Source organism: Ambystoma mexicanum, chromosome 13 (genome assembly GCF_040938575.1).
Source record: "Ambystoma mexicanum isolate Mex_15411 chromosome 13, UKY_AmexF1_1, whole genome shotgun sequence".
In the NCBI taxonomy this organism is placed as follows: Eukaryota; Metazoa; Chordata; class Amphibia; order Caudata; family Ambystomatidae; genus Ambystoma; species Ambystoma mexicanum.
Window position 1 is genome coordinate 661,963,227 of NC_090938.1, and position 18,434 is coordinate 661,981,660.

General features: G+C 44.0%; 1 protein-coding gene across 2 annotated transcripts in view; it reads left to right on the forward strand.

Annotated features, from left to right (window-relative positions):
* The window catches only part of MRPL45 (mitochondrial ribosomal protein L45), a 302,735-nt gene that overhangs the window by 279,050 nt on the left and 5,251 nt on the right, over positions 1-18,434 (forward strand). Inside the window, exon 7 of one of the 2 annotated variants that reach the window (XM_069634660.1) lies at positions 18,137-18,310. The exons of the other annotated variant lie outside the window; for it this stretch is intronic. Within the exon in view, the coding sequence (XP_069490761.1) occupies positions 18,137-18,310 (174 nt within the window). The remainder of the gene's footprint in view (positions 1-18,136; positions 18,311-18,434) is intronic. 2 annotated transcript variants of the gene reach the window in all.

Below are 18,434 nucleotides of genomic sequence, written 5' to 3' on the forward strand. Positions count from 1 at the left end.
TTCGAATTGGGCTTCTCCATAAACGAGAAAAAATCAAGACTGGTGCCCAGCACCTCCAAGCAGTTCCTAGGAGCTGTTCTAAATACTCAAGAGGGGTTGGCTTTTCCTTCAGAGGAAAGAATTCGGAATATACTACTGCAAATTCCGCAATATCAAACCGGTCGCCAGATAACAGTACTCAAAGCAATGCGTTTGCTGGGCATGATGGCGTCATGTAATTACCTGGTCCCCCACGCGCGCCTGCCCATGCGTCCCATGCAAGAATGGTTGGCGAAACTGTGGTCTCAGGCAAGTGGTCAGTGGGACGATCTAGTGGTCGTTTCGCCAACACTTGTACAAAGCCTCCACCTGTGGACAAGAGACAATCTATCCAAGGAGAAACCCTTTTACGATCCCGAGATACAGGCGGTAGTCACGACGGACGAATGCCTGACAGGATGGGGCGCTCCCAATCAACACCACACAGCTCAGGGTCTCTGGTCTCACACAGTGGCCAAGAATCCCATCAACCTGCTAGAGCTTCTGGCAGTTTTCAGAGCACTTCAAGCGTTCGAGCCCCACCTATTGAACCTGTCAGTGCAGATCCGGACGGACAGCACGACAGCCATGTTCTACCTGAACAAGCAAGGAGGGACTCGTTCGCGAAATCTGTCCAGACTTGCCCAGAAAATTTGAATATGGGCACTCAGACGGAACATCTTTCTGTCATCTCAACATGTTCCAGGGGATCTCAATTCTCTAGCGGACGCTTTGAGCAGAGATCCCCTTCCGGAGGAACACGAATGGTGTCTGCACAGAGATATCGTAGAAGATCTCTTCTCTCAGTGGGGTTTCCCCTCTATAGACCTATTCGCCACAAGCGAAAACAGACAATGCCCAGGATTCGCATCCAGGTTTCCCCAACCAGACTCCCTGGGGAACGCCCTGTGGATGAACTGGTCAGGGATGTTTGCGTACGCTTTTCCACCAACTCCTCATCAGGAAGGTGGTGAACAAGATGAACAGAGTCAATGATGCTCGTCCTAGTTGCTCCCATGTGGGCGAGACGACCGTGGTTTCCACACCTACGCAGACTCTCGGTGTGCGATCCCATCAAACTCCCGGGCTGGTACAACCTTTTGTCCCAGCACCAAGGTCAGAAGGTGCATCCTCAACCCAACTCCATGAACCTAACAGCATGGCTCCTGAGGTCATAGAGTTTGGACATCTCAATTTACCACAGAGGTGTATGGACATCCTAAAAGAGTCTAGGAAACCGAACACGAGGCATTGCTTCTTCGACAAATGGAAGAGATTCGTTATCTGGTGCGAGTATAAACAAATCAACCCAGTTGATTGCACTCCTTCCACAATCCTGACATACATGCTCCACCTGCTGGGCGCAGGGTTGGTTTTCAACTCACTAAAGGTACACCTGGCAGCACTGTCAGCTTACACCACCTCACATAGAAAGGTGTCGTGGTGGAAGGTACCCGTGGTTAAAGCCTTCATGGAGGGAGTAAAGAGACTTCATCCTCCTATATCTAACCTACCACCAGGATGGGACCTGAACGTGGTGCTATCTAAACTCATGGGCCCCCCATTGGAGCCCATGCATAAGACAAGTCTCAAACACCTGACCTATAAGACTGCCTTCTTAGTAGCCATTACATCCATAGGAAGGGTCAGTGAAATTCAGGCTCTGTCAGTGCAGGATCCTTTCTTTACTATTCATAAGGATAAACTGGTTTTACGGACACACCCTAGGTTCTCACCTAAGTTTATTTCCAAATTCCATGTAAACCAGTCCATCGAGCTTCCGGCTTTCTTCCAAAACCCACAAAGCTCGGCTGAGGTTAAACTACACACCCTAGATGTGCGTAGGGCGGTCCTTTACTACGGAAACAAGACCAGACCGCTTAGGAAAACAGATCAACTGTTTGTCTCCGTAGCCACAGGCAAAGAGGGAGATTGCGTCTCTAAGGGTGCCATCTCCAAGAGGATTGTCAACTGTATCCAGTTGTTACTCTTTCTGACAAAACTTTGTCTTTTACGCCCAGAGCCCACTCGACAATAGTCATTGGGGCCACTCTGGCTTTCATTGCAAATGTCCCCCTTGACACCATTTGCAAAGCAGCTACTTATAGCTCTATTCACACTTTTACTCAGCACTACTGCATTGACACCCATTCCAAGACAGATACTCAAGTGGGACAAGCGGTTCTAAGATATTTATTTGCTCATGACCCTTCTCAAATCCCACCTCCTAACACTGCTCGCTAATCTATGCACAGCATGTGATCTAAGCAGATTCTACAAGCCTCAGAAGGGATACATTACTCACCGTAATCGTATTTCTGATGCTTGTATCTGCTTAGATTCACATGCGACCCACTCTTCCTCCCCTCTGAGAGAAGGCGCATGGATGCTTGTTGTCTTATCTATCTTCTATCTGCTTGGATCATCTGTACTCGCGCTACTCCTCATGCTACCTCATGTCAGAAAAAATACAATCTGAGGGTCCTAGACGCGTGAGGGATCATGGGTACAGTGGACGTCACACTAGGGATAGTATTACTGGCACGCCCTGTTTCGACGCCCAATTTTCGAGTTTCGAAAAACAAACTGTAATACTCTGCAGCTTCCACTAGATGTCGGCCTATGCACAGCATGTGAATCTAAGCAGATACAAGCATCAGAAATACGAGCACGGTGAGTAATGTATCCCATATGTGAGGGGGGGTAAAGTGAATAGAAATGTATAGGGGTAAGGGGCTTTAGGGGGTCTTCCTCCCACATATATTTGCAGAAAAAAGGAGACAAAAAAACAGACTTTTGGAGGTCGGACTTTTGTATTCGGTAATTTCACGTAGATCCGGTTATCCATCAAACTATTATTCTTGGTATTCCATTAGGATCCTTTTTTCCAAATAGTGATACTAAAGGCCTGTGATGTGTCCCTACTGTAAAAACCCTACCCCATACATACAGTTTGAATGTCTCAACACCCCATACACAAGCCTACGCTTCTCTTTCCAAAACGGATTACATCTTATCTGCATCACCAAGGGCACGAGAAGCAAAAGCCACGTCATGTTCACCGGGTTTCATGAAGACGCACCCTACTCCGTTTTCACTCGCATCAGTATACAAGTACACTTGAAGCTCATTCCTGAAACCTGTTCACACCAGTGCCTCCACTAACATTTGTTTCACACACTCAAATTCTTCCTCACAACGCTCGTCCCAGTTGAGTCGGTTATTCTTCTTTGTCAATTTTCTCAGATTCTTTGTTTTGTCTGCCAAATTTTTGATGAACTTCCCAAAATGTTCAATCGACCTCAAAAAAAGAAGCAACCTCTGCCTTATTTCCTGGTGCTGCTCTCCTATGCATCACTGCTTCAATTGCACCTTGTTTCGGTTGGGCACTTTGTTCAGACAAATCAGAGCCTAAGCAATCTCCTTTATTCCTATAAAATGTGCACTTCTCAAATGAAATGGTCAATCCTACCGCACCCACAATCCTCAACACTTCTTTCAAGTGCTCATCACGCTCTTTGATCTTTTCCCCAAATCAATGTTTTCTTGGTTACACTTTATCCCTCTCTTTCCACCTAACAATTTGTCCATCACTCTCTGAAATAAACTTGAAGCTGAAATCTAACCAAACGGCATCCTTCCACATCTAGATAGCTCATATGGTGTGATAAATGTAGTTCAATCAACTGAACTTTCATGCAGTCGAATCTAGTGATATGCTAACTTTAGGTTAATCATGGAGAACATTCTTGCCCTTGACACCTCCGCTATAAGTTCATGATTTTTTGACAAAGGGAAACCGGTCTGTAGTTACGTTCTGGTTAAGCGCCGTCACTCACCACAACACTACTCTTCCACACAACTGGACTTATCCATTCAGGAGCTTCCACTTCCTCTATAATGCCTTCTTTTTCCAACCTTGTAAGTTCATTTTCAATTTCTACCTTTAGAGCCACAGGTGTGGTGGGAGCTTTAGCCCTTTCCGGCACTGCTCCACCTTTTAGTTTTTATACAGTGTACAACTCCCTTGAGACAGCCCATATTATTCTTGAACACATCTTAATGCATCACCCCATCACTCTTACAACCAGCTATCGCTCTTACAACTTGATCAGGATAATATAGGTCCAACTTGATCCCCAAATCGGCTTGAGCACGCCAAGACAATAAATCTCCTTTTTTCAAGACTCGCACCAAACCTGTAGCTTAAATTTGAGCTGCAGTGCCGTAATCCTTGTCTTGTTCTTGGTTGGTCATTGAGCTCCTCGGTGCGCCTCCTCTGCATGTTTCCTCATTCAGCTGCCAAAGTGCCTCGCGCCAGGGCGCTGCAACAGTTTGTTGTGGGCCACATTTAGCTCATTGTTGCCAGTATAAAATACTCAAACGCTGGTACGTTTTCAAAATCTTTATTTAGCTACCACAAAATACAGCAGCCCCTGCCTCCTCAGCTCACAGCTCCTTCAACCCTCTCATTCCCTACCCTTTCAAACTAACACTTTCTATCCTCTTGCACTCGTCATTCCAATAGAACTTTCCCTCCTTTAGATTCCACTGGGCTGCTTAGATATTGTGGCGACAAGGAATGAGGAGACTGACCAAGTGGCAACATATTGATTGCTATAAACTTTGATTTAAAGTAAAAGATAAACTGATCTATCCTTAACTCTATGGGGTTTCCCTACCTAAACTAAAGAAACTCGGGTGCTCGTCAGGAAGTACATCAAAGTCCAAAACAAAAGGCACCAGCCCAGTCCAAAAGCTCCTACGCTATCCCTGTCACTTCAAGAAACAATAATAAAGTTTGGCTTCTGATCGTGACCCAGGATAATGACTACCTTGTCCTGGATGCAAATTGACCCAAGGATGCAAAGTCTTCTCAAAGCAAAGGTTCCATTTAAAGTTCAAGCTTTTCGTAAACAACCAAAACTATTCTACAGGCTCCTCGTGTGGCTAGGAGAATGACTTCCTTCTCCTAGCTGGCTCCCCAATGTTCATTATAGACTTCAACAAAACTTCCTTTTGAGGAAGTTTGAACACATTTAGCTTTCTTCATGCTCTTTATCCTGTTCCAACTGGGATGACGGAGATACCCCCCCAAATCCCACACGCTTGTGGAACTGCCCAGGGAATTGTGCTAAAGTGATTCACTACTTCATCTACTTCTTCATGAGTTAGTCTCTAGTTTTCCCAACCCCCTCCCGACCTTATACTTATTCCCGTTACCTTCTCCTGGGGAACGCTTCACAAGCTTTGCTAGGGGTCGTGGGTTCACTTTCTCCGATTTAGCTTCTTTCACGTTACGTCTGCAGCCTACTCCTCTCTGCAGCCTATTACTGTTGGTGCTCTCGGCACTGTTGTTGGACCACTCAGTCCACCCACAACAGGTCACACCACCACCATAGCATTTGTACTCTCTGTACACTCGCCTATGCAGCCTTGCTGTAGGTTATGGTAGGCGGTCTCAGCACTGTTGTTTGTCCGGATTGGTCCACCCACTACATGTCGTGCCACCCCCCTGCCGTCCCTCCCAGGTTTACTGCACCGGTTCCCAACTGACTAGCATGATCCTTCCTGCTGTTTGTCTTTTTAACTTTGGAGACGTGCCTCGTTGCAGTCCCGCAAGGCCCAAATTCAGCTTTAGGGCATTCGATGCAGCCACCTTGCTTGCGAGGTTCTCCTTTTGGATGTACAACAGCTCTCAGCATACCAGAACTGCACGGGCCACTGCCGACCTGGTCAGAAGAAGACAAAGAACCCAGTCCTTCCTTGCAGTTCAGTTTAAATAGTGGGGACAACCCCAGCGTAACGTTGGCCAAATAGGTAGCAGCTGATCCTACGGCTCACTTGTAGCAGTCTCCAGCTCTTCTTCGTCTCTGTACCGATTACATCAGGGTGATTTGATATTTTACAATCACACATAGTTTAGAACGTGATCTTATCTGTAGAATATTCAGCAATAACATCCACCTGCGGGTTGGGTTATAAAGGGACCATGTCCCACTCGCGTCCTTGACCCCAGGAGTCGAGTTCCTCTCCATGAGATCCTCCCGCAGTTTACTACCCCCAGGGGGGCTATTGGTTAGCCGCTGTACCTCCCAAACCTCATGGAAAGGGGCTCCCTCCTGGGGAGAAGTGACTCTATCTGCAGAATCGTCACAATATGCACATACTTATTTATCACACCAGCTATTTATAATGTATACATCTATAAACCAATTTATGGGGGAGTCTCAACCAGAACAGTCCTTCCAGCCAAACCCCTTGCTCTCCTGCTCATTTAAAAGTGCTGGAAGCCAATAGGCTTAACTGCAGCAGCAAATCCTACAACTTCTACTCTGCTTTCCATTGTGGTTCCAGTAAAGATCTCATGGTGGCAACAGTAAAGACAGACGCAAGTGATCACAGTTCATGGGTGTTCATTAAACTGTATAAATGGGTGAGAAAGACACCTGATCTAAACCTAAATCTAAGATGGGAGCAAGCTACGACGAGTCCTCCTAGTGGCATCTTGTCAAATAAAAAGAGCCTATGCTAAAAAAAAAAACCTTGCTAATCCTTACAACTAAGTTACAAAGTAGTGTGGGTTAATGTTCACAAGAAAAGAAAGAAGTGTTCACCAAATGACAAGTCTGGTTGGTGGCTCCCTTCCCCACATTTTTAGCACGGACAAGGCAGGACCTTTGAGCACAGCACACTCCTGGGCCTCGCCAGCACCAGGTTACAGTTCCTTTCAACAATGCCAGTACCTTCTGGGGCCAAGTCTTTCCTGCAAAGTCTCTTGCCTTAGAAGGCCGGCTGAACCAAAAAACAATAAACAAACATAAGTTCCTTTATTTCTACAGCATTGGATCTTTCATGGATTCACATGCTGTGAATATTCCCCGTCAGGCTGGGAACCTCGGTCCCTTTAAGCTAGCATTTCCCTATGGAAAACTTCGACACTTTAGTGCCCTATCAGTGTCTTTTTTGGGTGCTTTAGTCCCCACCAGTAGGATTTAGGGTATAAATAGCCCCGCCCCTGCGGCTTCCATTCAGATTTTAACCATCCAGAGAGGGGCCCGGAGGCATAATGGCGCCAACGTTACAAACAACACACAACAGGGAGCATCCACAGGGAATGGAGAATGAGAAGAGACGGCCATGGAAAGGCACAAGGTTAGATTGTTGGCATGAGATTACTCAAATAGATGAGTTTTCAGCCTGCTCTTAAAGTGCTGCAGATTAGTGCAGGACCTCGGATCTAGAGGAAGGGAGTTCCATATCCATGGAGCAGCATGTCGATCTATGCTCCACATAAGACCGATGGGCTCTTGGTGTTTCTAGCATGCTAGTATTATTCGATTCTAGTATACGGCTGGCCAGATATTTCAGGGCTTGCCCTGAGATACAATTGTGCGTAATGTACATCACGCGGTAGATAATGCGGCTGCAAATGGGGAGCCAAAGTAATGCTCTCCTAGCCGTTGTGACATGTTCTCTCCTTTGCAGCCCTGCGACGATACGTACTGCGTTGTTCTGGCACACCTGCAACTGGGTCATATCGTGTTTGGAGATTCATGCAGTAGGCTAGAGCAGTAATCTATTTTTGCTCCAGTAATGGCTTGGGCCACTATGGCGCTATTGCCTGATGACAGAAGGGGCTGTAGCTGAGCTAGGAGCTTCAAATGGAAACACATGCTGGAAACAAGACCATTGACCTAGTTTTTCATAGACCATTCTTGGTCGAGGATTACACCAAGTGTCTTACCTTGTTCTGGCTATTGATATTGCAATGTGAAATTTTGAAAGATGGGTTAACCGCGTTGAGCTTCTTCAATTGCATTGCAGTACCTAGCATCATAAGTTCTGTCTTCAAACTATTTACGGCAAGCTTATTGACTTGCATCCATGATTGAAAGATTTCATATGTGGAATTTAACGAATCGGTCAAGAATATAATCCCATGTCGGAGGTACAAGGCACTGTGTATCATCCGCATATTTTGCGTACACCAAACCAAGTTTGTCTAATTCCTCTAATAATGGGAGCATAAAGATGTTAAAAAGGGTGGGTGCAACTCATTAACCTTGTGGGACCCGCACATGCCTGTGAACTCCTCAGCGATGACATCAAAAAAGACCCTCGTTGTAGAGTCTGCAAGGAATGATTTAACCCACTCAATCGCTGGTCTGGAGCAATGTGCTGATGTCTGCAGCCTCTCTGCCAGAATAACGTGATCCACAAGATCAAATGCGGCAGAGAGACCCAGAAGTATAAGCATGGTAGTTTTGGACCCTGCCATGGCCTGCATTATGTTGGTCTTAAACTCCAGTAGATGAGATTTCATACTGTGGGATTTTCTTAAACCAAAAGTAGGCTTCGATCTGAAGGTGAGCTACTTTATCCAAGATCTTCAGTAAATAAGGTACATTAGTAATGGGGCGATAGTTGCCCTCTATGCTAGGGTCAAGCGCAGACTTGGGGAGTGGGGAGATCGTTCTATAATGCTTGGGACAATATTTTCCCTGAAAGATGCATTAACACATTTTGTTATCAGGGGAAGCAGATGAGGAGCACAGGCTTTAACAGTGATAGCCGGGCAAACATCACCCTTACAGTTAGTAAGCTTGAGTTTGCCCATGATCTCGGACAGGTACAAACCATGGTCATATACAACTTCTTTCTCTTGTTCCCTTTTTCCGTAGAACTGCATAAATAGCAACAGTGTTCTCATAAATATAAGCTACCTAAATCCCTCCTGAAGAACCATGCAAAACATAGCATGGTGAAACACGTGTAGAGGGTGTCAGCTCAAATAACCGACTACAGAGGGAGTTAGCCTAAACAACTAACCACAATATTGAATGTAAACGAAGGAAAATCTTTTTTATTAGTATGAAATGTGAATGAAAATGAATCTGCATTGTTCAAACATCGGTAAATAATGAAAACAAATGGAATGAATCAAATTGAAAAATTGGGAAGAAAAAAAGCATAAAAAAATGGAATGAAGTAATTCTGTATAATTTTATTTTTAAATACAATTCTGATTTGGAGCGCAACAAGTGGAGTCTTTGTGGTTCTTTCTTTACATACTACTCCTGACATTGGTCAGTCGCAATGTCCTAAGCTCCACATGCAGCAAACAAATAGTTCAACAAAAGCACCGACATTATCTCAGAATACCAAGGTAGCTCGCTACAGTTGCAAACAGGCTGAACCAATTTCTTAATTAGCTTGAGTCGATACAGCAACAAAAGATGAGCACCAGGAGTGATGTACACCAAATTGTACAAAATGGAACAATGTTTCAGACAAAGGGAACAAGAGGCAGAACATCTATTTTCAGGTGCACCCCAATAAACAAAGCAAGTGATGCATCACCAATCAAATCACTCAAACAGGCATTTGAGAAACTAGAATCATTATCTAAGAAGGAACTATTCCGCTGGTGGGAAATAACGACCATGGAAAAATACCTAAAAGTAGGAAGAATACCGAGAGTACTACATATCTGCATCCTACCAGCTTTTGAAGAAGAGGATGAAGAGGATCTTAAAGATTGGGAAGAACTCTTAAAAACAACATCAAAGGAAATGATCCATAGGATTATTATGCACACGAAAAAAGTCCATGCAAAACTGTTAGAAGAGATAGAAGGGATCAAAAAGACAATAGAAGACCTAATCCTCCCTGAAGCCACCTTTAAAAATGATCAAATAATGGATGAGTATCTGAACAACTACGAAAAAGAAATTAAAACAAAAAACAGGCATTCCTACGCGATGAATTGGACTATAAATTCAAACGTGTCTATACATTTCAGAACACGACCATCAACCAGACAACCTAAAAATCGGCGGCCCCTACGAAAAAATCTCAGGAAACTACTTCAGAATCATCAGAGCCAGACAGTGCAAGTGAAAAATCAGCAGAAACCATGGATGAGGAATGCGCATCAGAAGAAAATACTACATACTCTTTTTTTAGAAGAATACCAAAAACACAGGAAAGCAAGGGCCTATCCTCTCTACCAAAGTACACAGCAACTCAGAAATCAACAAGTGCAACCTGAGACACAAATGGTGGCCTACAAAGATGGGCAGGTGGGGCAAGATCAGAACAAGCAACAATCAAAAAGGAATGTGGGCAAGATCCAAAAACTCAAACAAGAAGAAAACCTAGTTCTCAATCTTTCAAATACAGAACTTTCAAAGGAACTCTACTCAGCACTTAACAAAGGGTTAGCTTTCAGTCCAACCAACAGCCTGGACTTTTTCCAAACATATGTGAACCTTCATAAATTCAGTAGATTACTTAAACTAAAGAAATACTTTGCTACTTATCAAAAAAGCCAAAAAGTAAAACCCCCAATATCGGAGCTCACGATACAAGACACAGAACATACAGTAAGCCTACTCCACATTGGAGACTCTGAAGAGACATACAATGGAAACCTTACTTACAGACCTTGACATAGACATTGGACAAGCAGCATCATCAAAACTCAAATCAAAATCTTTTCATTCCGCAGACCACTATGGACAATACAGTAGACATATTTACACTAGCAGTGGAAAAAAATCTAAGAAAAGTCTACACACAAAATCAACAAGACAAAAGGAAGCACAATAACCTCACCAAGAAAGAAAAAATTGCAATTTCGAATCTCAGTAAAAATGACAATTTTACAATAAGAGGCCGACAAAGGAGGTAAAATAGTCCTTTTGAATACCCAGGATTATATAAAAATGGTGGAAAAACATTTGAATGACACAACTTGCTATACTAAACTTAAGGATAACCCTCTACCTACGATCATGACAGAATGGAACCAGATGATTACAGACTGGTATGAGAATGGCCTTCTCTCAGAAGAAGAATTGGACTTTCTGAAGACCAAACACCCGGTACTTGCCACAATCTACTTTTTACCTAAAATACATAAGTTACCGAACAATACCTTCTAGCAGACCGATAATTAATGGCATAGGTTCAGTTACAGAACCCATTTCAGCATACATTGATCGTTTTCTACAACCGCTGGCAGCAAATCTAGCATCATTTGTACAGGACACAAAACATATCATACAACAGTTGGAACTCATAAATTGGGAAGAAAATTACAGACTAGTCACTTTTGATGTTACAGCTCTGTACACCAGCATACTTCATTTGAAGGGCATGGAAACAACGGAATACTTTCTAAAAGCAAGATCCATCTCGTATCTAGAACAGAACAACATGATACTCGAAATGTTGAATTTCGTTCTACACAACAATATATTTCTGTTCAATAACATCATTTATAAGCAATGCCAAGGCACCGTCATGGGAGCCAAATTCGCACCTTTCTATGCAAACCTGTACATGGGCAGCTTTGAACTAAAACATGCCTGGCTGCACAAAGCATTCACAGATGATAACATTGTATTTTGGGGCAGGTACGTAGGCAATATTTTGGTAATATGGAATGGCAATCAAGCAACCCTGCTAGACTACCACAAATATCTCAATAACAACAACTATAATCTTAAACTCACCATGGAAGAAAGCATTAATCGGATTCATTTCCTGGATTTGGAATTATACATTGAGAACAACAAAATCCAAACACTCTACACAAAACCAACCGCAGGAAACCACATTCTTCATGCCCACAGTAATCGTCCACCACACACAATCAAAAATATACCCTATGGAGAATTCATCAGAATCAAACGCAATTGTGCCCAAGAGAATAAAACGAATAAACACATGGAGACAGCAACCCTGAAATTTCAAAAGCGGGTACAACAAGAATCAATTGAAAGCAGCATCAACCAAAGCGAAACAACTCAATCGCAAAGATCTTTTACAGAACAAAACAAAAGATGGGCAAACAGACAAACAACAAAATAAAATTAGATTTGTTACCACTTACAGTACCGACAATAAGATATTGAGGAAGATACTCAATAAACATTGGAATATACTCAAACTGGACAGTGATCTTAAGAATTTTGTTGAAGACTATCCCCTCATTACTTACCGGAAAGCCCAAAATCTAAAACAAATCTTATGCCCATCACACTTCACATCAGGTGTATCGTCAAAAGACAAAACCCAACTATGGTCACAAGACAAGCTAAAAGGTTTTTTCAAGTGTGGACAATGTAACTATTGCAAATTCGCAGAAAACAGCAAAAAATAAATCCGACTACCCAATGGTAAAGTATACACAATCATGGATTTCATGAACTGCAATACGAGCTACACAATTCGATTGTTGGGGATTGAACATGTCAAGATAAGCCAGAGAGGAGGAAACGGGGAGAAAAAACTCCGTCAGCATGAAGCGAAATGGATATGCATTCTAGACTGTTGCAATCACGGATTAAATTTTGACACAGAAATGGGCCACTTTTTCTAGACCAAGTGTGCATCCAATAGCTATTTCTATGATGGAATATGTAATGAACAGTTTATTTTAATTTGTATTTTTTATTTTTATTTCTTTCACATCATTTTTTCACTATATATCAGCGTGCCAGACTGACCAGCACAAATATGACATAGGACCTAAACATTAGGATTCTAAAATATTTTTCCATTTAACTAATAAAAATTAGTCCGTACCTAGGTTCGGGCCAAATTAAGCCCTTCTCATTCAGTATTTAATTTAAATGAAAATACAGAGAATTCTCGTATTAGGGTTCACAAAAGCACAATCAACAACGTCCACCCGATCCAAAATAGCAACCGGGAGGCGTACGCAGCGTCTGGAGCGTGGTGACGTCATCACGCAGCGTCGCGACGCTCCAGACGCAACATTTAGAGCGGCCATTTTGGGGGCTGCATCGAACAATCGAATCCGGTGCATCTCCCCAAAATCGTGCCAGAATTGAGCAGGATAACAGCCGCAAGGAACTCGGGTGAGCCCAACAAAGTCAATGCCATACATGAAAAGTAGCTAGAGAAACTCTACTTACACTTTTTACACAAAAGATTTTCGTTTTTGCTATTTTATAGAGCACGAGTGGTGAATTGCTAAACCAGCAACACTTGACTATGCAGGCAACAAAGGAGTGCACCTAGGAAACATATCACATTTTCAAGCATATCACAAGTAAGTAGTATTGTCTATGTAATTAATCAATGACATTGGACATTTAATGAAAGCAGGGCATTAGTAATGGGGCGATAGTTGCCCTCTATGCTAGGGTCAAGCGCAGTCTTTTTTTTTTTAAGTGGGGAGATCAATGTTTGTTCTATAATGCTTGGGACAATATTTTCCCTGAAATATGCATGAACACATTTTGTGATCAGGGGAAGCAGATGAGGAGCACAGGCTTTAACAGTGATAGCCGGGCAAACATCACCCTTACAGTTAGTAAGCTTGAGTTTGCCCATGATCTCGGACAGGTACAAACCATGGTCATATACAACTTTTCTCTTGTTCCCTTTTTCCGTAGAACTGCATAAATGGCAACAGTGTTCTCATAAATATAAGCTACCTAAATCCCTCCTGAAGAACCATGCAAAACATAGCATGGTGAAACACGTGTAGAGGGTGTCAGCTCAAATAACCGACTACAGAGGGAGTTAGCCTAAACAACTAACCACAATATTGAATGTAAACAAAGGAAAATCTTTTTTCTTCATACTATGAAATGTGAATGAAAATGAATCTGCATTGTTCAAACATTGGTAAATAATGAAAACAAATGGAATGAATCAAATTGAAAAATTGGGAAGAAAAAAAGCATTAAAAAATGGAATGAAGTAATTCTGTATAATTTTCTTTTTTAATACAATTCTGATTTGGAGCGCAACAAGTGGAGTCTTTGTGGTTCGTCTTTCTTTACATACTACTCCTAACATTGGTCAGTCGCAATGTCCTAAGCTCCACATGCAGCAAACAAATAGTTCAGCAAAAGCACCAACATTATCTCAGAATACCACGGTAGCTTGCTACAGTTGCAAACAGACTGAGCCAATTTCTTAATTACTCTGCTCTGATATAGGCTTGAAGGTAAACTCTGGGAATGATTTGGGAGCTACTTGTTCTGCAGTGTCCTTCACGTTCACCGGGCAGTCCTCGTTTTTTGCAGTGGATACTTTCCTGCGTCTTTTCAAATTTGTCCAGGAGAGCCTCCTGGATATCCTTACACCATTTGGAGGGTTTGACCACCTGACTAGCAGGAGAGCAGGGAGTTTCCAGCTCTTTGAGGATCCTAAAAAGCTCCTTCGAGCTGGAAGCTGCTCCGGAGATGCGAAGCTTATAGTAATTCCCTTTTGCGCAGGTAATGGACTATTAATAGGCCTTAACTGCCTGCCGATAGTTTATCCTTGTTAGACTTGTTTTTATCCCATGGTTTAAGTGCTGTGAGAAGTTTGTCCCGAGAGCCCGCATTTCTGGAGTGTACCATTTTTTTTTTTTTGTCAGTGTGCTTCGTGAATACGCGTGACTTCACTGTCGCTAAGCTTTCAGCAGCGGTCTCCAGTATCTTATAATAGACATCGGATCATTCTTCGGCCGAATTAATCTTGAATGAGACATTTGTCAATGGCGTAAAAAAGGGGGCCATGGCTGCCGGGGTAAGTTTGCAGGTATTTCTAAATGCAACCCTACAACCCTCTCTAGGAATTTTTAGGACTGGAGCGAGAGTCCTATTCCAGTCCAGGAGATGATGATCTGACCATGGGCATTGGGTATTGTGTACATCTTCAATACAGATATTTTGTGATAAAGCCCAATCCAGGTTTTTACCTTTTTCATGGGAGGATGACGTGATATGCTGGTCAAACCCAAGGTCGAGTAGCACCGACTTCATCAGCATAGTAGGCGCGTCCGAACGACTAAAATAACCAAAGTTGAAATCCCCTAGGCTCAATGTTCTGGTGTTGGGCTTTAATATGGGAGCTAAAAGATCACTACAATTTGTGACAAAGTTCTCACTGCTGTGGGGTGGCCTGTAGACTATAATATTATTAATCGTGGTGTTGGGATTAACTTGAAATTTAGCCCAGATCACTTCACAGTCTGGGATCTGGGGAGTCTCAATTGTTCGTATATTAAGGGCTTGATTGTAGATTAAGGCTACCCACCACCTCTGCCGTTTAATAGATCTTACCCAAGGATATTCTAACCATCGGGTACCGCCATAGTAAGTGAGGGGCCAGCTGCATCATGCAGCCATGACTCCGTGATCGCACAGAGATCTAGCTGTTGATCCATAATATGATCTGCAAAACCAGTGGCATACCTGATCAGTGACCGAGTGTTATGTAGCATACATTTCACCTGACCCCCAACTATACTAGTCTTAATTTCTCTGCATGGCAGGTCCAGTCTGCAGTGTGTGGAGGGCATTTGTGTCGATTTGGCATGACCCTGGTGACACCGTACCTCCGGGAAACCTCCCCGGTGACCCTGTTTATCCTGGGTTGTTTGAGCGGGGTAGGTGATGTGGGTAGGCCCAAAGTTAATGGAGGTAGGCTCCTCTTTTACTTAGTTCCTATATATGCTAGGAAGCTGTGAATGCTTTTCGGGGCTCCTCCCCAGCCATACAATCCTCTTTCCTGGTCTGCCAACTCTCCCTTCCAATGTGCCTTGAAAAGCAACCTCAAGGGGCAGAGTAATTCCGGGACACACAGATGCTAGTATCAGGGGATCAGGGGGGAAGGAGGGGTTGGCTATGCACATGCTTGGAGTGTAGATCATTGAAGTCTCCACTGTTAGAGCTACACTGAAGTGTGGAAGAGAGGCTATCTATTTCCTTCTAGTTTGGTACATGCGTTTTTTGTGGCCTCCAAAAGCTCTGCTAGGCCCATGCTGAAAACGGGGAGCAGGGAAATACGTACCGTCTCTTCCCGTACCTTCACGAACTGCCACAAACCGTCCACAAAGCGCCAGCGCTGACGCGCCTCACGTGTCAATTAGTAGGAGCTTAGGACTACAATTTCAGAGGGAGTTCTCATTTTTTTAACCTGCTTTCACTTGTAATGCACGAAGCAGAGACTTCAAGTAGAAGAAAGGCTGTTTGCTACACAATTCGAATCAGCGTGACTTAATATTTAGTTTCCCTAATTCAGCATTGAATTAAAACAGTAATTAAGTTAAGAATCCGCAATCAGATACAAGATCACTAAAAACGGATCTAAAATGCTAATAATAAGTAAAGCACTAAAATGAATAAAATAACAATAATAGTCCTAGAGGCTATCTCTTTCAACATTTTCTGTTCAACAGCTAAAATAACAATCTTTGGTAATCTTTCACGTTGGGGGTGATTGCACTTCATCCCTTTGGATCACCATCAGCCGGGCTCTGATCCTTCTTTAAACGCTTGTCTCCCTCAATCCGGTTCACCACGGCCTTTCACTCAAAATGTATTATTCAAATGTCTCAATGTCTTTTTAAGCAACTACCCATTGTGGATATCCCTAGACCGGGTTCACACTTGTCACAATGTTCACGGGTACATCACTGTTCCCCCTCAATTTTCAGGCATCCCTCTGTCGGATTCACATCTGCCAGTTTCACCGTTCAATCAGTTTTCTCCAATGTGTCAAAGATTTGCGAGTGTATGAAGGGTTTTGCTCGACCCTTGCAGAACCACTTCGACACTTTACCCGGGCCTCTCTTAAGGCCTCTGGGTTCTTGTAGTTTCCAAAAAAACACAACCCACAAAGGCTTCAGTCAGAGTCCTTCAAATGAGCGCCCTGCAGGGCCTGCCCACTTTGTTTCTGAACCTTTTCTAGACTTTCTTTAAAGTTCAATCACACACGTTCTTTGTTAAACAAGGTTGCCGCCTGCAACCTTGGGCCCAGCACAGTTCGGTTTTACTATGTCTTCTCCGACTCACCGGCTGTGCTGAACTGTTGAGTTCTTGTCTCGGGAGTCAAGGACGGCACCTCGGCGGCAAGCACTTATTCCTGCTTTGGCTACCAGCGCAGGAGGGAACTGTGTGCCGTTGTCGCACCACATGCCAGCTGGACTTCCTAGTCTTTTCCCTTTTGGAGGCTTCGCGTGTGTGACTTGAAAAGGGCAAGGGCAGTCCCCCACGCCCCCCCACCCCCTTGGTCGTCCCTCTAGGTCTCGCCGCCTTCTCCAACGTTTGAACTGCTGGTCCGGTGTAGCTGTTTCCTCATGCTTTCGGCCTTGCTCGACGTGTGCTTTTGTTCTCTGCCTTTTATCCCTGTGAGGAAGGGAAAGGGCCATAAGGTGTGCGTAGCTATTGTCAATTGCCTGACTCTGTCTGACCCTTGTGTTGGGACATGTCAGGTAAACAGCTCTGGTGTTGATCCGTTGCCTTTCACGTTGTAGGAAAGTGTTTGTATCAAAAAATGGGGTTACAGCTTCTTAGTATCCTGCGGGTTAGGATGGGGAAAAGGGGTTAGAAGGAAGGGGGTACTGCGTCTCGCCCCCGCCAGTGTTCCACTTCCATTCCCCGAACACCCCTCCCCCCACCCCCCATTCAGGTGATCCTCCCCATGTCCACCCCCAGGAACTGGATCAAATAGCGATGGCTGTGTCCTGGCCATCTGGATGACAGATATCTGTGGACTAGCGGGTGAGACACCTTCAGGTTTCTCAAACTCCAGTGGAAAGAGCTCTCCAGTTACTGCCTAACTGGTAGGGGCAGAGGAAATCTAGTACCAGTCACGTGTCACTCCTTCAATGATTTCCAACTTGCTAGTTTCTTCACTTTCAGGTTATCCGGCGTACATGTGTGCTTTTTGTGATGCAGCTGGCTCTCGCTTTTTGGGCTTCCATGTTTAATTTTGCATGTTCTCTTGGAGCGGATGGGTATGAATCTCTCATCTTACTGTGTACATTCACTTGAGGCAATGTGGTCTGTCCTTGGAAGCAGCTTTGTCTCATTCTTGGTATAGGTGAGCTCATTCATTTGAGGCTACTGGGTCTCTCGCCTGATGTCTGCGTCCATGCTAATGTTCACAAGTGTGCTGACTATTTTTGTGTGTGTGTGTGTGCGTGTGTGTGTGTGTACGTGTGTGTGTGTGTGTGTGTGTACGTGTGTGTGTGTACGTACATATGTTTTCATTCGGAGGGGACTGTCTCAAATATACCTAGGTCTTTGATTGTTTTGTGGATACTGTCCGGACTCAGTTGTGTCTACTTTTTCCTCCCCAGACATTGGCAATCTATGACCGCTTTGGGCGCCTGATGTATGGCACGGAAGATGTGCCCAAGGATGTCTTGGAGTATGTGGTGTTTGAGCGGCACTTGGCCAACCCCTATTCAGCCTGGAGAATGCATGGAAAGATTGTGCCAGCCTGGGCCCCTCCCAAGGAGCCCATCATCAAGGTAACTTGTGGGGAGGAGGCTAGGAGGATCTTGTGAAAGTTTTAACAAACTGGGTGTGTAATCCCCGGCAAATGGAAGCTGAGGCACGACTGCAGGCATCGGAATGGCAGTTGTAGCCATGGCA